Source organism: Triturus cristatus, chromosome 6, assembly GCF_964204655.1.
Source record: "Triturus cristatus chromosome 6, aTriCri1.1, whole genome shotgun sequence".
Lineage (NCBI taxonomy): Eukaryota > Metazoa > Chordata > Amphibia > Caudata > Salamandridae > Triturus > Triturus cristatus.
This window is the reverse complement of record NC_140589.1, coordinates 1,023,440,896-1,023,465,595: the sequence shown is the minus strand read 5'-3', so window position 1 is coordinate 1,023,465,595 and position 24,700 is coordinate 1,023,440,896. Positions and strand designations below refer to the sequence as shown.

Here is a 24,700-nt window from a genome sequence, read left to right as displayed (position 1 = left end):
TAGAAATCGCCCTACCCAGCGAGTCCGTAGTGTCGAGTCCACATCGGATGGCATGGCGCGCTGCATCTCTCCCATCGGCCAGAGCCGAGGAAAGCCGTGCCAGGGCCTCCTCCGGGCACAGTGGCAGCACGTCCTCCACCGTATCCCACAGAGAGTGGGAATAACGGTCCAAGAGACAGGCGGTGTTCAAAGACCGCAGGCCCAAACTGAGCGAGGAGAACAGCTTTTTACCGAACTGTTCCAGTCTCTTGGAATCCCGGTCCGGAGGAGCGGACGGGAAGGAGGATTGGGAGGTAGAGGCCTGGATAACCAGACTCTCGGGGGTGGGGTGTTGGGACAGAAAACTGGGGTCGCCCGGAGCAGGGCAGTGGCGCCTGGCAACGTTCCTATCCACAGGAGGGACTGTGGAGGGCTTGTACCAGGTGCCCTGCAGAACGTCAGTGAGGGCCTCATTGAATTGCAGCAGAGGCTCAGTGGAGCATGCGGCAGACTGAAGCACCTCAGTGAGGATGTTAGTCCTCACAGCCACGGCAGGCAGCTCAAGCCCAAGGGCCGCGGCCGCCTTGCGCAGCACCACAGAAAAAGCTGCACCCTCCTCCGAAGCCACAGTCGGAGGAGGGTGCAGGATGAATCCAGTGTCCGGTGAGGTATCCAAACCACTGGCCTCCCCCAGTTCATGTGCCCAGTCCTGTGCAAGTTGGCCCTGAAGGGCCATAGGGTCCTCAGACCCCTCCCAGTCACCCCCGTCATCCGATTCCTGGTATACAGGAGGAATGATCGGAGCCGGTCGATAGACAAATTGTGTCTCTAGCGGCGTCGGATGCGGCGCCGCACCGGCGTCGGGACCGGACAGGGGCTGAACCGGGGATCGACGTCGACCGGAGTCGGCATCGGAGGTGGCACCGGTGTCGTCGCCGGCGGAGGAGGCGTGACGAGGTCGACCGGCGTCGACGGGGGCCCAGGCCTGGGCCCCTCGGGGACCTGCGGCGTCGGGGCCGGAGCCTCCAACGGCACCGGGGTCGGAGCCGCCGGCACGCAAGGTCGCCCAGTCGAGTCCGCGGGGCCCGAAGGCGCGCCGGCGGGCGTCGACGGCGGGGCCAGGCTCCTCATGGCCGAGAGGAAGGCACTGACCTCCGCCGGCGTCGCGTCAGTCCCAGGGACCGGCGGGTATGGGGACGTGCGCGGCGCCTGCAGCTCCGGCGGAGCCGCGGGGGTGGAACCACCCTGACCCTCGGCCGAGTCGCGCGACCGGCGAGGGGAGTCCGAAGAACGGTGTCGCCTCTTGGACTTCTTGGAGTGCTTCGACTTACCCGAAGACTTCGAGCCAGACGAGCGATGATGTCGAGTGTGGCTCCGCGACAGATCCTTGGACCTCCTCCTAGACCGGGATCGAGAGTGGCGCGGAGCCGAGTGGCGAAGCTTGAGAAGCTTACGGGACCGCCGAGCTTTTGAGGTCAGGGCCATACAATCGGAGCACGACTCCGCGTCGTGGTCGAGGCCCAAACAGTACAGGCACCGGCGGTGATGATCGGTCACCGACATCAGTCGGTGACAGTCGTCGCAGGTCTTGAAACCAGGCATCCTACCGGCACCAGAGTCGAGAAAGTGACCAAAAAGAGTCAAAAAAGTTAGTCAAAAAATGACTAAAGGGGTAGCTCTCCCGGATCGGCGCTTACTGGCGCGGAAAAAAGAAGAACGGACGTCAGAGCGCGAGGGCGGCGTCTAAGTACTCCGACGACGTCATTCCGGCGCACGACGCCAACGACGGACACGGAGCCCCAGACGACGCCTAGCGACGCGCAAGGGGTATTGCTACAAAAATCTTCCGGATCCAGTCTGACGCCTGGGGATATTCTAAGGTGAGGAATCTAACTAACGTGTTTCTTTCAGATACCGTTTTGTGTACGCACGTTTTATAAACTCAGTGCGTACCATGCAGACAAATACATTGTAGGGGAATGACCTTTTGCTGATGTGACCCTTGTGCAACATGGTCATTGAAAACTGCGCAACATGGTCATTGAAAACTGCTTACCCAGAGCATAGTTCTGTGAGTGATATGAAGCTGATTCTTTATTACATTACATGAATTTGTATATATTTTGGGGGAATTTAGCACATTGTATGACGCATTGCATTTTACAATATGTTAATGTTGAGGATATTCTGCATGAGGAGGAAAAATAATAACAGTTTTTCTAACGTTATTAAGTAGGATGCCAGAGATTCCTCTTGTCTCAAAGATATTATTACATATACTGATAAATATCTTGCTTCAATTTCTTGTGTTTCTTTCACTTTCTAGAAGACTTGGAGCTGCTCTGTCGACTCCAGGAAAGAGACTGAGACTGAATCTTGGACATGGAGCTTGACTTGGAAAGGTAACTGCGAGAGGTTTTCTTATGTTTAGCAACGTAAAGTTTCACAGCGGGTTCACCGACATGTAGTCACTACAGGCCTTGGAGTCATGATCAAACCAAGGCGCTACAGGCACACCTGACAGGAATCCATCACAGACATATGTTTGGGCCAGGCCATACAGGGTTTAAAACCTGGGGTGGCATCCCTTGCACACTGAAGACATTTTTGAAGATAATATCTCAGAGAGGTAAGAAGAGAGCTTTGGATCTGCATCTGGAGGCATGGAAAGAATGGAACTAACATGCGAGTCATGCCTCTGTAGGCTCTGAACATCATTTCCGGAGCAAAACTGAGTCAGTGCGGACCTACACTGGGCTACTTTACGGCACACTGAGAAAATTCTGCAAAGGTTAAGGATCCAGTCTCACACCTGGGGAATATGTAAAAGGTGCGGAATCTTCTGCGAGAAGTCTTTATCAAACAACAAAGTTACGCATTGGCTATATGAAAATGCAAATCTAATTATCGTTTTTACAATGACATATAGTTTAAGCGAAGGGTGGGATGGGTTGGCTACCTGAATAAACATTTTGATGGTGACTGTATTATTGTTAATTTTAGATACCCCATATAGCGTGAGGTCTTGTTCAACTATGCTTTAGGGTCAGTATGTTAGGGACCAATGAAGCTTTTGCCAATGGGCTACTTTTATAGACATCTGAAATCAACCATTCAGGCTTAAATTCTTCATCCCCATTTTCCCCCTCCTTTCCTTTCAGCTCCCCAACTTCCTACTGACAATTGTTTCTCAGTGGTCTTTGATCTACCTGGGAATGACTGACTGAGCTTGAGCCCCTCACTTAGCTTTTTCTTCTCATTTGGATTGGGTTGCTAGTCATAACTCTTCCACATCTAATAACTATGCACTTGAGCTTTCTGTGGCATCCTGTCCTAGGAAGACAATGTATTGGAATATGGATCGAATATGGATATATTTTCTTGGGTTGTTTGTGGAATGTTAGTAGGGCAGTTGATCCTGGATACTTGGAGGAAAGGGGCTAGAGCTGTGGGGGAAATTTGCTTAAGGAAATAAATACTTCTTTCACCAAGACTACCTTTTCTTGCCTTACTGGCATACCTCACTTTCCCTGATACTTATTAGGTATGAGCCGCTTGTCAGCTCAAGTGACTCTATGCCTACACCCTCTATTGTTCATGACTTAAACATTTTGAGTTGGAATATAGCGGGTGTTACTGCCAAGCATAGAAAACTGGAAAGACAACATTAATTTGTTTGATGAACAAGTTACTTACCTTTGGTAATGCTTAGTCTGGTAGAGACTCGATCTAACCAAAGATTCCTCACTTTCTGAATATTCTTCTGGCATCAGAGGGGATCCAGAAACATCTTCAGCAGTATCTCTGTGTGTCATGGGTGGCGCTGTGCGCCTCTATTCTGACATTGTTTCGCTCTGGAAATTATGTGCGGGCCCATTTAGGCACTACTTCCATTCGCTGACGTCAATTGCTTTTGAGGTATTGTGCGCTCCAAAGCTAATCGGCTTTGACCAGTGTGCAGATTCCTAGACTTATTAATGGATAGAGACCAATCACAAACAAAGAGGATGAGGGGGTCAGTGAGAAATCTGTGCTCAGATAGAGTTCCTACCAGAAATAGTGTAACCAAAGGTAAAATAATGTGGTCTTCTGTTTGAGATTTCTAACTATAGATTCCTTACCTTTTGAATAGATACCAGCAGTACCTATTAGGAGGTGGGTTTATGAATTGGCTCAAAACCAAGAAGTCCTGTATGACCAAGCAGGAGAAATGGCCTTCTCTGTGAACCTGGCAATTAACTCTGGTAGAATGGCCTTGCCCAACTTCTGTAGAGTGTTTAGGCCGATGTGTAACAGATCTTGATGCAGAGTGTGATCCAACAGGAGATGGTCCTCTTCTGCACGGTCTTGCCTTTTTTGACTCCAGTGAACCCGGTGTTCTTTAGTATAAATCGATGTAAAAGCTCAGCGCTCTTTTTTGGGTCCAAGTGATGGAGTTTCTCTTCCTCCTCACAATGACGAAGCAGAGTATAGAATGCCGGCAGGGTGCTGGTTCGGCCAATGTGGAACGTCCCAATGTTAGGCAAAAGCATGCTCACGTCCACAGAACCCGTTTGTTTGGAAACAAGGTGGTATATGGCAGATTGACACAACTTGCACACTTGTTGTGCTAATGTTCCAACACTGAGCAACACCGTCTTGAGGGTAAAATGCCACAAAGGACAGCTTTGGAGCAAATAAAAGGGAGTACACATCAAAAATGCGTCCCACTGTGGCATGACTTAAGAAGAGAGAGGAAGCAAGTCTTAGAGAACTTTAGAAAATGCATCACAACCAGAGATCTGAACAATGAAGGCTGGTGTGGCAAGCACAAAAAGGTAGAAAGAGCAAAAATGTATCCCTTAATTGTGCCCAAAGCAAAGCCTGCCAGGTGAGAGACAGAACAAACAACTGAACATCAGATAACTTAGCCAGGAGCGGGCCAATCTGGCGTGTCACACACAAAACCACACATTTGTCCCAAAAGACAGACAGACATATTTTTGTCAAGGGACACCTGTCTGCAAAGAAGACATCAAGGTCAAAGGCGCTCAGCTGTCACGACTCAATCTCCATGCATAAAAGTGGAGATTGCAAAGGCCCGGGTGCAAAACCCTGCCCTGCTGCTCTGACAGCAGGTACTCTCAGAGGGGTAGACTGATCGGAGGACAAATGTTGTGGATACCGTACTCTTTGTGCCTAGTCCGTGGCCACTATGATGACTTGGGACTGGTCGGTTCTGACATTCTTCAGAACTCCGGGAAGAAGAGGTATGGCAGGCAAGGCATACAGGAGTACTGAGTTACACCCGAGGCGGAACGTGTCTCCTAGAGAGAGATGCCTTTGGAAACTCCAACAGACAGAATTGCTGACATTGTATGTTCTCTGTCGTGGTAAATAGATCAATCTAAGATTCTCCCCATTTGGGGAAACAACTTCACCTCCGGGGGCCTCCTCCAACGCCTAGTGGATCATGAGTGATCCACTAGGCATTGACAGCTGAGCTTGTCTGACCTGGCATTCAAAGGTCCTGCCAGGTGGTTCCCTTGATGTTCCACTCATCTCCAGAGGCGGTGCCTCCTGGCACAGGGTCCATGACCCCACACTGCCATGTTTGTTGCAATACCACATGGTGGCAGTGTTGTCCCTATGCACCAGCACCAGCCTCCGTTTGATAGATGGAAGGAAGGCTTTCAACAGCAATCGAATGCCCCATAGCTCTAGAACAATGATTTGGAGCTGGGCCTCTGTTGAAGACCACAGGCCTCTGATCTTCACCTCCCCTAGATGCCCCCCAAACCCAGAAGGGATGCATCGTCACCACTGTCAGCTTTGGGTGGGGTAGGAAGAGAAGTCTGCCGCTGATGCAATTGCAGTCTAGCTACCACCACTGAGGATTTTTTGGAGCCTCCTCCGAAATCTGGACGTGTTCGGAGAGCTCCCCTTGATATTGGTTCCACTGAGACCTCAGATCCCACTGCAGAGCCCGCATGTGCCTCCTGGCATGCTTGACTAGCGGGATGAAGGAGGCCATCTGTCCCAATAGACTCAGAGTGAAGTGACCATGAGGGTGGTGGGCACTGCGGATTTAGTCTGAAACTGCTAGGGCTGTATTGACCGGTGGTATAGGGGTACCTCTGCTGAACCTATGAAAGGAACGGTAGGGCTGATGCGGCTGGTTAGGCGGAGCAGATAAGCCCAGGGAGCATGCTGTGACCCTACACTTCCTGAACCTCTCCAGAGCGGAATCTGCTTTTTCCTGAAACAGGCGAGTCCTGTCAAAGGGCATGTCCGTAACGAACGTTTGATATCGCCCAAAAAGTGGTTGACCGCAGCTGGGCATGGCGGCAAAATAGCTTGCTCTATGGAATCTGTGGAATCAAAGCCACAATGAATTATTAACTTGGCCGCATCACAACCGTCCTGTTTGGCTTGGGTCTTCTGGGACACCCGGGAGGACTTGAGCCACAAACCCCAAAGAGCGTTTGAATAGGAGAACAGGAGGCAGCTGGCATTCACAGACCTAAAGGTCTAACTGTAAGAAAATATCCTCTATCCAAAGGTCTCCACTCGTTTAGACTCCCTATGGGGGTGCGGGTGGTGGGTAGTCTGGCAGGTATTAGAGTTTGTTCGACTTCTAGACATCTGCACCACCAAGCTTTCAGGAAGGTGTAATAGGACAGAAATGCAGGATTCATTGGATAAGGGCACTGGTGTCTCGCAATCTGGTGATTGACTGGGGGGGCCAGAGCAACGTTTGGCCCAAGCCCCCAAAATGGTATCTGTGAGTGCCTTATTAAATGACAAGAGGGGGTCAGTAAATTTTTGCCCCAGCTGCAGCACTTCAGTCAAGAAACTGTTTGGCCTCTAGGTGAGAGTAGGAGGTCAAGAAGTTTGGCTGCCTTATACATGACCGTTGCATAAGATTTACTCTCCTCAGTGACGGGACCATGGGGTGAGGAGTCCGGACTCAGAGAAAGTGTCAAGGCCAATGTCTACTTGAAGGTCATCATAGTATAGTTGTCCTATTTCATCACCTGCATTATAATCATTATCTGAATCTGTGCCAAATAAGGAATGCAACATATGTGTCCTTCCTAGTCGGCGTGGCAAGTCAAGCGCGGACCAGTTGACTAATAGTGGCCACAGACTCGGAGTCAGACAGCACAATGGGCACCACGTCCTACAGCAACAATGGTATTTGAATCTGCGCTGAGGCTGTGGGAACCGGTGTAGAGCATATCGCTAGAGGTGGAGTCCGAACAAAAGTCGGAGAAAGCCCAGTGGTGGATTCGGAGGGTCCAACTGGTGCCAAGGGCGAGCCCACCAGCGGTACCCCAGTTGAAGGGCCTCTCGGTTCCTTGAGGCCCGAAGGTGCCCAGAGGAAGTCCGTAAGGATCCAAAGATTCGGGGCATGGCTTTGCAGAACTCAATCTGTCTCAGTGTAGCAGATGGCCCTGGAAACTCACAGTGTGCTGGGACAAGTAACAGGACAGCATCAAACGTCAATTGACTCCAGGAGAGAGAATAAAGAGGAGAATGCAAATGGCAAGAAGGGGCCGAGTTCTGCTATGATTCTTTGTATTTTCTTCGTCTTATACGCAAACTTAGAGAATGGTGATGACAACCTTAGGAACGAATGCTGCGAATTCTGGACCAAGAATGTAACTGAGATTGACCCTTTGACTTGGACAGGTCTCGTTGCATAGTCTTTTGTTGCTTACAACAGAGTTTCGCTTGGCAGTCTTGTATGGCCTTCAGGTTCATTGGCAAGCCATCATGCCTTAGAGTTGTGACTCAAACCCAGGCACCACAAGCAAACCTGATCAGGATCTGTCACAGACATTTGTTTGCAACAGCCCTTACAGGGTTTAAATCCTGTTGTCTTGGGATGTGACATTTCCCTTGCACACATTAAAATTTTTGGTTGAAAAGCGGTCTCAAAAAGACGAGAGCTAGCACAAGATTCACATTCTGATTGCACAGATAGAAAGAAATTGACGTCAGCAGATGGGAGTGGTGCATATATGGGCCCTGCACGTCATTTCCGGAATGGAGTCAGTGCGGAGACGCACTGCACCATTTACCAGCGTGCAGAGGTACTGCTAAAAGATATCTGGATCCAGTCTGGTGCCGGGGAAATGGTCAAAAGGTGAGAAATCTAGAGCTATAAGTTTCTATCAGACATTGTCTTGTTGCAAGAAATGTGGGCCATTAATGATGTATTTGTGATGGATACATCTACTTTACAGTCCCAGCTTTTCCTTTAACCTATGGCCATTCAAGGGATAAGGAGGTTAACCACCTGGATTAAGACACCCTTTGGATGCTCCATTTAAGTGATAGATGCTAAAAGTGGGACAATTCAGGCTTTATACAAAAAGTGGTTAGATAATTTTAGTTTGGTTTTAATTAACATATATAATGATATTTTGTCTGTTAGGGACAATATTCACTATTGCATTCTTTTTTATCCTATAGATGAGTTGGATTATATATATTTTGAGGTGGGCAAAAACTTTCATTTGGTATTGGTAGGGGATATTAAAGCTAAACTGGGGGACACAACTGCATTACCATTACTCAACCCCTTAAGTATTGAAGATTCTGCTGTAAATGATCCCATCCAGGAACCTAGAGATAATCTACTGTACTATAGTTTGCTGACTTCAGACCTATGCCCCGCCTTCGATATAATAGGCACCTGATTCAAATGTAGCAACATTTTTAGGAAGGGGATGTAGCTCTATAATTAATTACATCTTTGTTTCAAGAATCTAATAAACTGTATTTGTGAGGGGGATATTCAACGCAGCATCCATAGCGACCACATCCCCCTTGTCATTACCCTAGCCACCCCAAAAGGAAAACCGAAGGAAATGGTGGGCGATTGTACTAAAATTTCAACAAAAGCTAATGGGCAGAGACTGGTAGGTAAATGTGCTAACAGGGGCAATATTCTTCACAACTTAAATGCAGGCAACCAAGATCTGGTACCTTGTTGCCTCTCTTTGGACCAAAGGCCATTCTGGTTTTGGAGGCCTCTGTAAAGCTAGGTAATAATACAGGAGATGTATTTATGAATTTAAAAGCAAACCAAGCCACCTGGTTTGTCAGAGCCTCTGGCAGCTCAAACAGGAGGTTAATAAAGGCCCTGAAATACACCTTAGAAATATGGAAGAGATTGCAATTTGTAGAACGTATTAAATAACTCGCACTGAAAATTGAAAGTCTGACCTCCAGCTACATATGTAGGAGAAGTTGGTTCCTCCTGTAACTCAAGAGACCCTGAGATGCTCTGGAAAATAACAAATTCAAATAAATGTTCAAAACCCCAAAGACTGTTCTCTAGCCAGTGATAATGATATATATATCATGTTTGATCCTTATTTCACGAGGCTGGGACGTATACGGGGAGATAAGGAAGCGTTTTGGGACACTTTGTCATCCAGGATTATTTCATTTCGGACACTCTGCGCCAGTCCAGCCCAGCATTTTATTTAATCTGGACAGAATTCATCATGTCCATCCCCGCGCAGCATCTATACCGGTGAGGTGGTTTCTGGGAGTTGCAGTGTATACTACACTGCTTCTGATGTGCGGTCATGTGACAGGGGTTGGCTGGTGCTCTCACCAATAGGAGAGCGCAGGACTATTTGAAAGCGCAGGTGGGGTAGCATCCTGATTACTACAGTGGCATCCGAGGAAGGCTTTATTAGCCGAAATGCATCATGCCTTAAGCTGTGTGGAATAAACGTTTCTGAATCTACTCCCTGTGTGGCCTCCGCCTTTTCTTGACTGGAGGGGCTTTGTGCATATTTCCACGCTGTCCAGTGGCGTTTTAGGAGGCTCCGCCCTGCTAAGTGGCTGGAGTATTGCTGGAGTCTGCTGTTGCAGTTTGTTTAGTTTCCCGAGGATTCGGATTACTTCAGCCCGCCTTATGAGTGAGAATTTTTAAGGTTGCTGTGTACTACAGTTCGTGATTTCACGTAGAACAGGTCACATTGTTTTCCTGCTCACGGCCTGTTTGATCCTTATTTCACGAGGCTGGGACGTATACGGGGAGATAAGGAAGCGTTTTGGGACACTTTGTCATCCAGGATTATTTCATTTTGGACACTCTGCGCCAGTCCTGCCCAGCATTTTATTTCATCTGGACAGAATTCATCATGCATGGACCGCTGCGGCCACGGGGGGGGCAAATATTCCGCCAAGATTGGACCGTGACTTCACGGTGAGGCATTGTGCATTGCCGTGCTGCTTCCTGGATTTGCCCGCATCGGAGGCTGCGGAAGATGTTGGACATAAAAGGAGGTTTGTTAAAGTCCTGTGTGAAGAGACTCTGGGAGCTGGTACCCATTTCCAACATCCGTCCAGAGGGAAGCTGGGACTTCCAGTTCTTTGTTCTCCACCAATGGGTGAGATGCATGTTGCATTTAAGAGAGGACTGTAACTAGCACCAGCGCATTATGTTTTGCATCTGAGGAAGGAATGTATCCGAAACGCGTCATGCCAAAGAGACCCAATTAACCTACCTGATTATGAGCCGCTGTGTTCCCTGTTGTTCTTCAAAGGAGGCGAATTTGGTGGAGATATATATATATATATAACATTATTGACAACACAACCGGATTACTGCATATCTCAACAGCTCCCAGGACTCCATTGATTCCACATTCCAAATGGAATCTTCACTCATGATGCTTTTTGAAAATTCAGCTGTGTCATCTGAGCAGCCACAGAGCAAACCATCTTGTACTACCTGAGGAAGGCGGAAGCTGAAACGTTGTAGTGGAAATATATTTTTGTTCTTTGGTGAATCTATCTGTTTGAGTCACTTCTTTCTTGGAGATATAGATATATAGATATATTTATTTATTTTTATTTTGGGTTGATTTGTGAAGTGGGGGGGGCGAGAAAAGGGCGGGTTCGAAAACGCTTTTTCCCCATGCAATTTCTCATAGGGATTTTAGACATGACTATAGCCCTAATCGCATAATGGAAATGCACCAAATTTGGAAGAAAGCTATATTTTAGTTCAGAAAGAGTACTCACTGTAATTTGGTGTAAATCTGTTCAGTAATTTTTGCGTTATTAAATTTTAGAGATGCGGATCGACCGCAGACCCATGCACCAACAGCAGTGCTGTTATTGGCTGGCCACAACCTGAGAGAAAAGCTGTCATTTTGTCAATCGGGACACGGTTCCTGGAGGGAGAAATAAAGTATAAATAGGACATGAGGGGTCAGGAGAGAGGTATCCTGATCCCACGGGACTGATGAAGGGGTCTATGAGGGACCCCTCGCGGGCAAGAAATTGTCCAAAAACACTTTTTTTGTGGGCGTTCGAGGATCCACTGCAGTGCTCAGCGCCACATGTCAATCTGCGACAGATCTGTGGATCCAGATCTCAGTATTTTTTTTAAATACACCCACTCACACACCCACTCACAAACCCACACAGCCACTCACACACCCATATAGCCACTCACAGATCCAGAAAACCATTCACACACCCACTCACTCACACACCCATACAGCCACTCACATACCCACTGAGAGACCCAGAGAACTACTCACACACCCACTCACATACCCACTCGCACACCCACATACACATCCATGCAACCACTCATGCACCCACTCACACACCTGTACAGCCACTCACACACCTACTTAGAGACCCACAAAACGACTCACACAACCACCCAGACCCACATAGCTGGTCACACTCGCACTCACACACCCACTTACATACCCGATCATAGACCCAAAACACCACTCACACACCCAGAGGCCCAGAAACCCACTCACACACCCATTCACACACTCATACAGCCACTCAGAGACCCAGAGAACCACTCAAACAGCCACTCAGAGGCACTCACATGCCCACATACACACCGATACATACACTCTCACACCCACACAGCCAATTACATAGCCATTCACAGACCCGCACAGCCACACCCGCACAGACACACCCACCCCACACATATACCCACATACCCACTCATACATCAAGGTTACAAGGACGTTATAGTTGGGAAATAGCATTAAAAAATCATATAAATTCACTGAAAAAATAAAGGTTACAGGGACTATATAGTTAGGAAATAGCTTTAAAAACAGTCGAAATTCACTAAAAAAAACAAAGGTTACAGGGACGCTACAGATTTCACAACCACAAAACTATAGAAATTCAGGATTTATAGTTATCTCAAGTAACTAGAACTCGTGCCCTAAGGTAACTATATCTCACACCCTCACCATGAACTGCTGATTACCTCACATATTATATCACTCATGACATCTTTGACATCATCGACAACATTACTGCAACATTTGCAGTGAAACTATTGATGGGAAAACTGTGCATTGCGAGGGCGTCAATTGTAGTTACCAAAAAAACATACGTCTCTGTATCTATCCATGAAGGGTAAACCCAAGGAAAAGATCAACCAGTTCCCTTATCTGAGGGTTACTTTTGACCCTTCAAGTTTCTGGGCTTTGTCTTTCAACCAGGACACAGCTTCACCTATTGCTCTTGCATCTGGAGTATAGTGACGTTAGTAGCCTGAAGGTAGAAGAAAATCAGGTTTGCGGGAGCATTATGGGTGTTTCTAGGAGTAGCTCGTAACATGCTGTTCATCAAGAGTTGGGCTTGGATTACATGGAAGACCAAATTAAATTAGCCCTTCTATTACTATGGTCTTTGATGTGGTATAACGTTCATGCCTTGCTGAATAGAAATATAATAAAGGACTGTTTATCACGTGATTAGGGAATTTGGATTCCTTTGCTTTAAGACATTATGGCTACTACTCTTAAACTGGGCCCACTATCAATATTTATTAATCCTTTGGAGCTAAAGAGATTGGATTATAAATGTGTTTTGGAAGTTTCTGCAAACTTAACCAGCCATTTTTGCATATTTCTTTAGTTCCAACTCTTTAGAAGATTGCAATTCAAGAGATTTAGACTGTCCCGACTTTTTCTGCAAATCCTCAATTCACCCTGACAGTATGTTCTTTTATCAAATTTGCTATTCTGTAGAGAAATACTTTAACATTTTGAGCATAGGTGGTTGATATCACTAGCTCATTCGACTGTGATGAAATTATGTCTTTAATGTTGTACTAATGTTTAAGTTACAGTCTATTTATGTCTTACTTTTTTTTTTTTTATTAGGCTTGTGGTTACAGCAAAAAAAACAAGGAATAAGATAACCAGCATTCAGATCAATGTGAAGGTACAAATCAATTCAATTATAGACATTTGCTTTCCTAGCGCAGAACTTTCTAAGCAGATTATAGCACAATATAAATTAGTAAAGGCAAATAGATAAAAAGTGCATCCATAATTAGAAAAAAAAAAGTATATAGGATTATGAGATATTACTGAGAAGCCTAATGCTTAATCTAAGTAGAACATCAACTATTGGCCTATCCATGCTTCAAATGGGGCCCAGATCTTTTTACCAAAGTCACGTCTGGCTCTGCCCCATCTAGCCCAAACTGCAGACTCCAGGTTATGTAGTGCCAGGATCCTCCCTCTCCAGTCAATAAAGGTCGGTGACCCAGGACTTATCCACTCTGAGGTAATACAAAGGCGGGCCATAGCTATTAACAAAAAAGCTGAGGAGTAGCGGGGCCCGATATGCTCACTATTACTTTGATACCCACAAATGACTAACTCGGGGGAGAGAACAGCAGGGATCCGAAGGTTGACATTAAGAAACTGCTCTACCTCCTTCAAAAAAGGCTTCAGCTTTTGACATGTGGACATCATCCGCCGCCATCAACCCACAACTTGGGCAACTATGTCCCCCGCAACCCCCCACTTAGATATCTTGGCCGGCGTATAATATAGGTCGAACATAGCCATGTAGCACTGAGAGTAGGCTACCAGAGATGAGAACCCTACCTGCTAGTTCCAGGGCCGCGACTATGTCTATCCCCGTTACACCGAATTTGGCTTCTAATTTTAACGTAGAAGCAGTAATATCATCTGGTAGCCTTGTAAGTAAGTGCCGATAGATTACCCCAGTTTTAGAACGCGTCGCAATAAGTTCAAGCAGTATTATCTTCCCAAATAGTGCTTCAGGCTTCAATTTACTGTTCTCTATAAAGCTGCGTAGCTGTAGATATTTAAAAAAATCAAATGTATTAAGCAAGTGCCTCTCCTTAAGACATGTAAAAGAGGCCAGGCTCCCTTCATGTCCAAGGTTGCCGAGTACTGTTATTCCTAGAGCTGACCAGTTAAAGGTGACTTGATCCTGGAAAACTACTGGAAGAAGCCGGGCTGCTGAGAGGGGCGTATAGAAGTTGATGTTAGGAACTAAGAATTTGCGACGAACCTTGCGCCATACCGAGAACATAGACCAAATAACCTTAAACCTAGTTCTTTTATAATAGCTTGGTTCTAGAACCCGGACTAAGACTCGCTTGGCATCTTCTCCCAGCCCGATTTCAAAGATTGATGGCCTACAAGCCAAAGAGGGGCCGGTGGCATCTCCCAACAGTGGTAGGCCAAAATGTTGAATCATCAAAGACCAAAAATAGAATAATAAGCTGGGAACTCCCCAGCCACCACGTGAGCGAGACAGAAGCATCCATTTAGCCGCCCTCCTAGGCTGCTTATAACCCCAGAGAAACCTGCAACAAATTCTATCTGCCAGAGCTAAACTAGATTGAGGCACCTCTAAGGGTACTGTTCTAAATAAGTATAAGAATTTAGGCAGAATCAGCATTTTAAGAACATTACATCTGCCATAAAGTGTCTTACCTTATATAAAAAGTTCCTTATGTGCTTCTTAACCTTTTTAGGTATAAGAAAATTATGTATCTTGATAAGATCATAATTTTGTATCATTTTTACACAAACATATGCATCAACTCTAAGTGTAAATCCCTGTTTGTATGTATTGGTTATTTGTTAAGCGTTTTTATGACTGTTTAAAAAAGACTGACTAAAGAATAATGAAAGAAGAAATAAAGAGAAGATTTGCTTACCATGTTTCTGTTTTTATAATTTCTTTTTGTGAACCTGTTTTTCTTGTTGCCTCCCTTATTCCGTATGGGGCTGTATGAACATAAATTATAACAATCAATTGACATGCACATGCATCAGAGAACCAAATACATAGTATGCACTATGTGTTGTTGTAGAGAGCTGCAAGTGGGATGTCAAGTGTATCTGATCCATGTTTCTGCCAGGAAAGTCAATCTAATCAAAATGGAAGAAGGAGAAGATGCCAAATTGTGTCTGTTTCGGTTTCAAAGATCGGGGGGAGGGGCGGAGAGCCTTTACGGGCAAAGAGAGCATTAAGGAACGCAAATCTATCTGCGCATTCCTGGCATCAATGAATAATGTGCCTATCCCTTTTCATATTTCATTTTTATTTCACTTTAATATACTTCCCATTTGAGACCCTAGGACAACCAAGACAATAACCCTGGTATTCCAATGCCACATGTGCAAGCACAACAGGTGCAGAGAAAATAGGACCCAGCACCAAAATAAAAGTGGCCCATATTACTGAATTAGAAAGCTAAAAAAATGTGTCCACGTTTGCAAAGTGGGGCAGTTTTGAACTCGTAAAGACGCTGTATAAGAGGTTCAGAAAGTATGGAAGCATGGATTTCAGCTTGCTGCATGCAATGTTTCTTTTTAATATCTGGGAACCTTTCATAGCTCATAATGCTTAACCAGCCATTGAAGAGAAAGCTGACTCACTAACTCCCCTTTCCCACACTTGGACCAAAATAGAGACAAGAGGGCTGAAATGGAGAATTCTGGAGATTGGAGGAGAATTAGCACGCCTATTACTGACTTCCTCACAAAATATTTGGTTTCATTATAATGTTTGCCTCATTATCACTCTTATTAACAATTTATGTGCATTGCTTTATTTTTATTGTAGTGGTCTTTAATATTTTAGGGTTTTAGATTGTAATTATTTTAAGTAATCGTGCAATAAATAAATAAATCTGAATTTGGAAACTCAACGATAAAAACCGCCCGCCCATCAGATCATAAAACAGGCCCACAAACTGCCACAAAACCGGCCCACAAACTGACCTGTCAGACCAGCTCTTTCGGCACAGATTGATTGCCCTTTAGGTAATAAATAGCAAGCACGACAAGAACTATTCAATTTTACTCAAGATGGATAGCGACATGCCATTTGTAAAAGTAATCAAGCACAGAAATGGCATTTTGTTACATAACAAATAAATTAGTAGTGAATACATTCTTACCTTAACTGGTCTAGGTTTCACCTGCTCGAAGTCATTGATCATACAACCGTTGTACCATCATTTGATACTGCCCCCCTTCATAGCCCGCTATATACCTGGCTTATGTACTACTCTCCTTGACTCAATTGTTCTGTAATTATGCGATCATTCTTGTTTCCTATTCTTATCTGATGTCGATATTGTATTTATGTCCTTCCTTCCATCCTATTGTAAAGCGCGCGGATATCCCTCGGGAACTTGTTTGCGCTATATAAAACTTTATAAATAAAATAAATAAACTTTGGTCACGCTGTCTTCTGATCAGATACCAAAGTGTGGTCGTCTTTAGCAACTTAATCATTGTTTTACCAATGTAACCAATATGTCATAGGAAGCATTGTTTCAAGCCCAGAACATTTTTTTTAGGGGCGGGGATTGGCTGAGAAATAATTCTCAGCCTCTGTGTGCAGTACAGTTGTCAACACCAAAACATCACAACAACTAAATGTACCTGGGCATAACAGAAGTGGTAGTAATATTAAATTTGCTGCAAACATGTGGTTCGTAGAGGGACAAATGATTCGGCGAAGCTGTCATTCAAAGACGACAAGAAAGTAATACCAGATATGTGCTTGTAATGGAACACATGCTTGTTATAAATGGGCTAAGCTAGCTTCAATGCTCAAAATTGTTTCTTTGAAGCTTGTAAGAATATCCAAACAAGTTTGCATGCAGACACATTTATGTTAAAGTTAATGGGGGGGATAGCATTAAGCTGTTAAAAATCCGGCTTTTTACTAATCATGCAAAATAGTCTCTTGCTTGCTTCTGGAACACTAGTGCCAAGATGCCTCGGCGTTAGTGTGCTGTATACAACTTTTACTTACTTATGGTGGCAAATGAATGTATTAATTGAAAGCTTTGCATGGGGTTTATACAGGGTGATGAAAATGTGGTATATATATTGTAAGACAGACTAATGTGTGTGTGACTATATGCAGCAGATCAAATGCTGATCCAGCATGAGAGAAGAGACGGCTGGGTGTAATTGCTAATAACTCATCAGTGGTAAGAGGGAAGGGTAAGACCGAGAGAGTTAGATACAATGGAAACAGAGATAGGTAATGCAGAGTAAAGGGTTTTCCAAATTTGATGCTATAAGCGAGAGAACAGAAATAAGAATGCATGGAATTTTTTTTTAAAACCAAACCAATTGTGTAGACCAGTAACTACCAAGCTTTAAGTTTGATTTTATGAATGCTACTTTCTGAAATTCCAGGATTTGTGACTGAGTGAATGAGAGACGGCAGCTAGCATTATGCCTTAGGAATGGAGTTTAGCCTGCACACATTCTAGTTTTGCAACTGTAGTTTTCACTGGTGGTACCAGTAGACAGAAATCTAATAAGCCAATACTGAACTAGACAAAATGTAAGACAGTCCACGAGTGCATGAATTGTAGAATCAGTGCACCGACTGACCAAATTAGTCATCCAGAACAATGATAAGCTGCTCTTAATTACCTATAAGAGAGACTTCATGTCGGCTAAAATGTAAACAAACTATCTAATGCCAAATGATTCAAAGACAATTACTTGTGACACATGTAGGAAGCTACAAAATGGAATAGGAAATTATTTTCAAAGAAGGAAAAGAAAGTTAAACTGTAAGTAGCAAATTATTAATTAGGGTGTAACATGGAAGGAGGTCCAGTTTTTACATGCTATTTTAGGATGACATTAGGGTTGACAAATTTCTACATGTGCACTAAATATCATGGATTTCCATTTAACATATCCGTGCAACCTGGGATTTACAAAATCCCTGAAATAGATATAAATTTTGAGGTTCACATGAAACAATCTGCCAACATTAAATATGACGTATGTTAATCCTGGAGGAAGGCCAGTACTGAATGGATGAATGCTAATCTTCATTGAATCATCTACCACCAAAGGAGAATATGAGAGGTTTTAATATCTAGCTTAAGCATATCCTCCCATTAAGTCAAAACGATTCTCACCAGAGTGTGAAAGCCCAGGGACTAATCGTGGGGAACTCTATCCTAGAGGATCATTGAAAATAATTAGTGGGGACATCTCACCCACGAAATGGTGACAGGCCTGGTGTCTCTTCTCACCCAGGTAGATAGATCAATGCCACCTTAGTGGGCTCAACTGAATCCGGGAGCTCTTATATATGTAATTCTCTGGATAAATGCAAAGGTCCAGTACAGTTTAAAATGTGTTATAGGGATACCCTCAACGTCTTTATTTGACAGGGACTTCTCAACACTTAGAAGTGGCCAAGTCGTCTCTTTTTCAGCTCATGTGGCATCTCTCCACCTGGTAAATGAAATCCAGGAAACTACTTTATTGGCTGGCCACCTGCGACATGCCCTCTGGAAGAGTGCCTGAGGTTGTGGATAAAAGAGGTGAGAAACCCCATACAGCGGTGGCTATCGCTGAATCCTTCGCAGAATATTATTGGGGCCTGTACGCGTCCCCTCCATCGAACCAATCCGTTCCTGCCACCTCAATTCAAGTGGCTATCCCGTTACTACGGATTGCTCCCCACCAATGTGCAGACCTGGATGCCCCCCCTGATATTGTAGGTGGTGTGAGGCCCTGGCTGAGATGAACCCTGGGCAAGACCCCAGGTCCAGGCAGCTTACCGGTGAAATTTTATTATACATTTCAGGGAATCCTTGTCCCCCGGTTGTTTGACCTCTATTTGGAGGCCGTGGACAGGGGAGGGGTCCCGAGGAGTTAGACCTTGCTACCATAGTAGTTTTACATAAAACTGAGTGCCTCTTGAATGTTGTGCCTCTCATAGGCCAATTTCACTAATTAATAATAAACTCAAAATATTTGCTAAAGTGCGGGCCCGCAGACTTCTCCGACTCATCACTGACTTGATCCACTCTGATCAATGCAGCTTTATGCCCAGCCGCAGGACACGGTATTGCATTAAACTGCTCCATGTTGCTCTGGCCCACCACACCAAAATCCAAGAATCATATGCCCTCTTGCTCATTGACTTTGAGAACGCCTTTGATTCGGTTGACTGGGTATTTCTGGACCAAGTATTGCTGCACATGGGCTTTGGTCTAAGATTTATGCGCTATGTCAACTGTTACATGCTCCCCTTCTGCACAGGTGCAAGCCAATGGGACTCTCTCTGATCCCTTTCCCATTAGCAGAGGAACTAGAGAAGTGTGCTCCTTGTCACCTTTGCTCCTCCAGCTTGTGATTAAAACCTTGGCTAAGCTTTTTAGATGTGATGCCCAGATAAAGGCTTGGCACTGGCGTGGTGACGTTGAACATACTTTCACATCAGACTGATCGTGTAAATGAATCATCATGAAATTATGTTTTTCTAGAATAAATAGATATTATTCTGAAAAGAGAATAATATACTTATGTTAGTTGCAATAATCCTCTTACAAATGTCCTTCTATGCACTGATATTACCACCCTGCCACAACCATTTATTAACGCTCACAAATGTTGGTAACACCAGCAGAATGGCACATTAGAGTGGGGCTTGAACTACTTCATCTTTAGTTGATCTTCAAATCAGCACAAACTTGGCAACAAGACTAACATAGGGATAAGTAAATATGTTTGTCTTACAGGGCAATTTTCTTTAGCATCAAAATAAATTCACACAAAGAGGGAACTTATCAAGCAATATTATTTTCTGAAAAACAATGAACTTACGATCTGTGATGATTGCATCGAACCACATGTTTCTCCTCCATATGGATTTAGATGCATCCGAAACAAATACATCAAGGTAGTACTTTTCTAATCCATACTGGCGAAGATTGGCTCGGATATTTTCATCTGGTCCTCTCCATTTCTGGTTTTTCCGACTTGCTTTTCCTATAACAAAATATCAGACAACATTTCATATAGGAGATTAAGATTCTTGTATTGTATATTTATCATAAATAAGACAGTGCATCATCTGTCTCCAGTTGCCCCGATTGCCAACTGCCATATGTGGACTTCCCCCTATGATGTAGACGTGTACCTCATTGTAACACTATTGGGATTGGGCCACTTCTGTCCTCATATGGGCAAAAGGACACGTAGTCCAAAACTTTCTTGGGTTTATACTTACACTCAAAAAATTTAAATGCATTTGCTAGGTTCGTAAATCTAGCGTTGTTATTGGCATGCTGTTCTATCACCCTAAGCTGGAAAAATACCTCTCTTACCTCTGGTGTAAACTGGCATGCAGTGATAATTAAATGGTTGCAGGCAGAGAGTGGACAACTGCATAGGAAAAAAGGGGCAAGTCACAGAAACCATCCCATTGCTCAAAGTTTATGAGTTATGCTTGAAGTTTTCCAATCCCACAATAAAAAGGATGACCATCTCCAGTGATATCTTAGCCGTATGGTATGGCTTCCTCTTATATACTGGTTCTATACGGGTTATAACTTTATTGCCTGCCTCTGACATTTCATCATGAACCACCCTAAATATCACAAATGGAGCTAAGGTACCAATAAGAGATCTCTTACCATCCATTAATGTAGCGATTAGGCTACTTATGGTAAGAACCCGATATAATAGGCATTATAGGAACAGTGCCACACATAACTATATTTAAGAACCTTATGGTAGGGGTAATTTAGTTGCTTAGAGTGTTAGGCTTTTACAAGATATAAATAAATATATAAACATGATTTTCGTTATGCAAATCGGTCTCGGTAACATCCTAGTTCGAAATGATTTGTATACACAGTTTTTAATGATTCCTGTCTCTGGCACCATGTATAACAACAATTTGAATCTTGTACTGTGATGCTGCTTTGATTCTACAGCCAATAAAACCGATGTAAAAGACAAAGCAAATAATACTCCAGTGTCATTGTCGGTGAGTGGTTTGCCTTATAAGCGCATAATACCATGACACACTAAGCCTCATTTCGAGTTCCACAGTATTGGGGACACAATAAAATTGCGTGCAGAGTTACTTGACCATGTGATAAATACACCCCAGTACCGTGCAATTACAGTTTAAACTCTTGGAATATGGATTTACTGTGTGGGACCCATTTTCATGTTGTAAACCAGTGGAAATTCCCAATTCCATGGGTTTACCACCAGCTTTGAACAGGAGATAAAACATGTGCAGGGACCTCTGGGTGGTGTAGGAGGTGACGGAGGAGGGAAGGAGTGGAGGGAGTACAGGGACAGACATTAAAGATGTTTTGTAGTGGGAGAGCATTGTATGCCTCACCCTGTCAGAAAAAAAGATACTTCAGCAGAAGCTTCATATGATTTCACTGTCAGGAATTACTAAAAAGTAAAATCAGGGCTAGTTCTCTAACAACCAGAAACACCGGTGCGAAAAAACAGCCCAACTGGTATCAGGCAGAGTGGACCTCCACGACGTTATTTTGCTCCGCCTAATTCATAATAAACACCCATGTGGTTTATTTGAAGGTTTATTAAAGTGCATACGTTCCTGTGAGTACAAACAAAACATACAAATTAAATACAAGAAGCAATTCATTAACCACATCAGTGTAGAATTTAGGAGATCTACTGGATGCAAGTCATTTAATCAAAAAGGTTAAAGATAGTGTGTTTACCGCACTTGGTGGGGAGGAAGGACAGAGAACTCTGAATAGATCAAAAAGCAAATATGTGTTTCAAAGATCAAATCTCTAAAATGTTTCCACAAAACGCCCCACTAAAAAGATATGGCATTGTACAAATTGACTTTGGAGAGTTCAGCACTGTTCATTCCACATACACAAATTTTCTGATGGATACATCTGCCTATGGATTCCTCACCTTTTGAATTACCCCTATGCGCAGCATTTTACTGAAACTGTTCTTCTCAGCTCTCCCACGTCGACAAGGAAGTCATAATGGAATGGCTCTGCATGCGACTCCGTGTGCCGTCATCGGATCCATAAAAAGACCTCGTCAGCGGGCGGTCATCGGTTCCCTTTTTTCCATTCCGTGGACACGTAACGGTTTCTCACAGGGCTCTTCATTTCTGGGAGTTTTATTGTTGCACGCCTTTGGATCTTTGTAGCAGCGATCATGGCTACACAGATGAAGTCCAGATTCAAGCCATGCAGAGAATGTGGGGGTCAGATGTTGATTACTGACCCTCATGAAGACTGTGGTGTCTTGTGTGACCACACTGCGAGGAGTGTTCGTCATGCAGGCGCATGAATCCCAAGGAGTTGAAGGAGAGGTAGGCCAAGTTGTTTATGGCTAAAGCGAAAAAACTGAAATGAGGTCGAAGGAGGTCGAGGTCACGTAAGTCACTGACTCTGCATACCTCGAAGTCGCTGAGAAAGCATTAAAAAAAAGTGGCGCCATGGGTCTCAACGTCGATCGTCAAAGGATGAGAATCTGAAGTCGGGGTCTCCAGCTCCCCGGCGTCATTGCAAGGACGAAGTCTCTACGTAGCCCTCTCCTGAAGTGACTCCAGCCCCATTTCCGAGAGCGGTGACTTCACCAGCACCGAGAGAAGCAACACCTCCACTGCCGAATACTCCGGCTCCAGGGTCTCTGGCACCACAAGTGGAGGCGATTGTACTGCCTCCTCAAGCGGTCTCTGAACCTGCAGTACCGGCTCCTGGTTATCCTGCCTTCCTGACTCCGGATACGGATCCGTCCCATTTTCTCAATGCGATGTTCAGCTTGTTTGCCAGGGTGGCTAACCCTACTGGTGCGCCGGTTTGCCCCTGGGTCCGCTGGCTTACTTCCTAGGAGGCTTGCCACCTCAGTCCCCTCAGGCACCTCCAATGCCTTTTATGCCCATGGCTCCAGGGAGTTGGTCTCTCCCAACGCCGAGGTTCTCGAGGTCGGTGCAATCTCTGGAGGTGCGAGTGCCACTGGACGGATCTTCAGCGTCATCTACTATCTTGGTAGACTTCTCTTCAATGCATATCCCGAGGTCACTGGCGCCGATGACGCTGGTTCCGAAGATAAGGTCTAGAAAGGAAGCACAGAGGTTGATGGAAGAGAAGTAGTATCAGGAGCAGCAAGAGGAGGCTGAGGAAGGTGAAATTGTCGACCCTGGTCATGAATTTGAGGGCCTGCAAGAGGCTAGTGGCCTAGATACATCTCCTGAATGGGAACTCCTCTCTAAACGGTCTTCCTATGGAGGGCGCAACTTCATATCACTCTGTGATTAGGAAGGTAGCGGATCTGCTTGATTTACCATTGTCCACAGTAGAGCTGAAGTCCAACATTTTAACTGAAGTGGTCCATTCCCCTTCTTCTGACACAGAGTCTTTGCTTCCTTTCAACGAGGCTTTGATTGAGCCCATCCTAGAGGTGTCGTAGAAGCCGATGACTGTTCCTGCAGTGTCCAGGTCTGTGGTGAGGAGGTATAAGGTGGCTCTGACGGATCCTGCTTCCCTATCCACCCATCTGTGACTGGAAAGTTTAGTAGTCCAAGCGTCGTGCTCCTCTAAGTAGTCTGTGGGATCATTCCCATCTACACCTGCACATGCACATAGGGAATCCAAACATACAGAGCAATCCGCAAAGAATGTTTTGTCTTCAGGTAGCATGACTATCAAGTCAACTAATGATAGATGCCTCTCGGGTCGCTATATCCGTGCTCTAATGGAGTCAGCAAGGGAAGTGCTCCCTAAACATCTGGAGGACGTTCAGGGCTAATTTTCTTAAGTTCTGTCCGATACTCAAGCTGTGACTCGCCAGGTCATGCAATCAGGTCTAGACCCTGCTGACTAAGTAGCCAGGGCAATGGCTCCTCTGTTGTGAAAAGGAGGCACGCTTGGCTACAGGGTTCGGGGTTCTCACTGGATGTTCAGGCTACACTGTTTGACCTGCCTTTCAAAGGAACTCATCTATTTGGGGCCAAAGCAGACTCGGCGCTACAGCGCTTCAAAGACAGCAGAGGCACAGCAAGATCATTGGTTCTCCAGTCTCAATCCAGGGGCTTTGGATACCGCAATGTATCCTTTTGTGTCGAGAAGCAGCCACAACAGCAGCAGCAGGCAAACCCTCTGTAAAGGTCATACTAGGGAAAGGGCAGAGGTCGTCTGCGAGGTCAGCTCGGCAGCAAGTCCCCTCCACTTCTGCCTCCCCAACTGGTACGGCAGGTAAGCAGCTCTAGCTCCTCTATCCTAGAGCATGCTTGTCCTGTGGAAGGATGGGTGTCCCATTTTCTAAAGAATTGGAGGTCTGTTACTTCATATCTCTGGGTGTTGAACCTTGTAGAGAATGGGTACGCTTTACCCTTCCGGAAGTTCCCCTCTTCATTCCCCCTAGTCAGGGCTTGTGTTCTGAAGAACATCTCCTGAATCCCCAGCAGGAAGTTCTATCTTTATTACAAAAAGGTGCAATCAAGGTGGTTCTGGAGCAGGAAGGGGGTCAGGGATGCTACTCCTTGTACTTCCTGATTCCCAATATGAACGTTCACTTGAGGTCGATCCTAGACCTCAGAGTCTTGAATTTTTACCTCAAGCAGGAGAAATTCAAGATGTTGACCC

At 45.1% G+C, this 24,700-nt stretch overlaps 1 protein-coding gene across 1 annotated transcript in view; it reads right to left on the bottom strand.

Annotated features, from left to right (window-relative positions):
• Positions 1-24,700, bottom strand: part of TRMT11 (tRNA methyltransferase 11) — a 285,703-nt gene that overhangs the window by 108,060 nt on the left and 152,943 nt on the right. Inside the window, exons 9-10 of the mRNA XM_085611819.1 lie at positions 19,920-20,084; positions 14,972-15,041 (exon numbers count right to left, since the gene is read on the bottom strand). Of these exons, the coding sequence (XP_085467945.1) occupies positions 14,972-15,041; positions 19,920-20,084 (235 nt within the window). The remainder of the gene's footprint in view (positions 1-14,971; positions 15,042-19,919; positions 20,085-24,700) is intronic.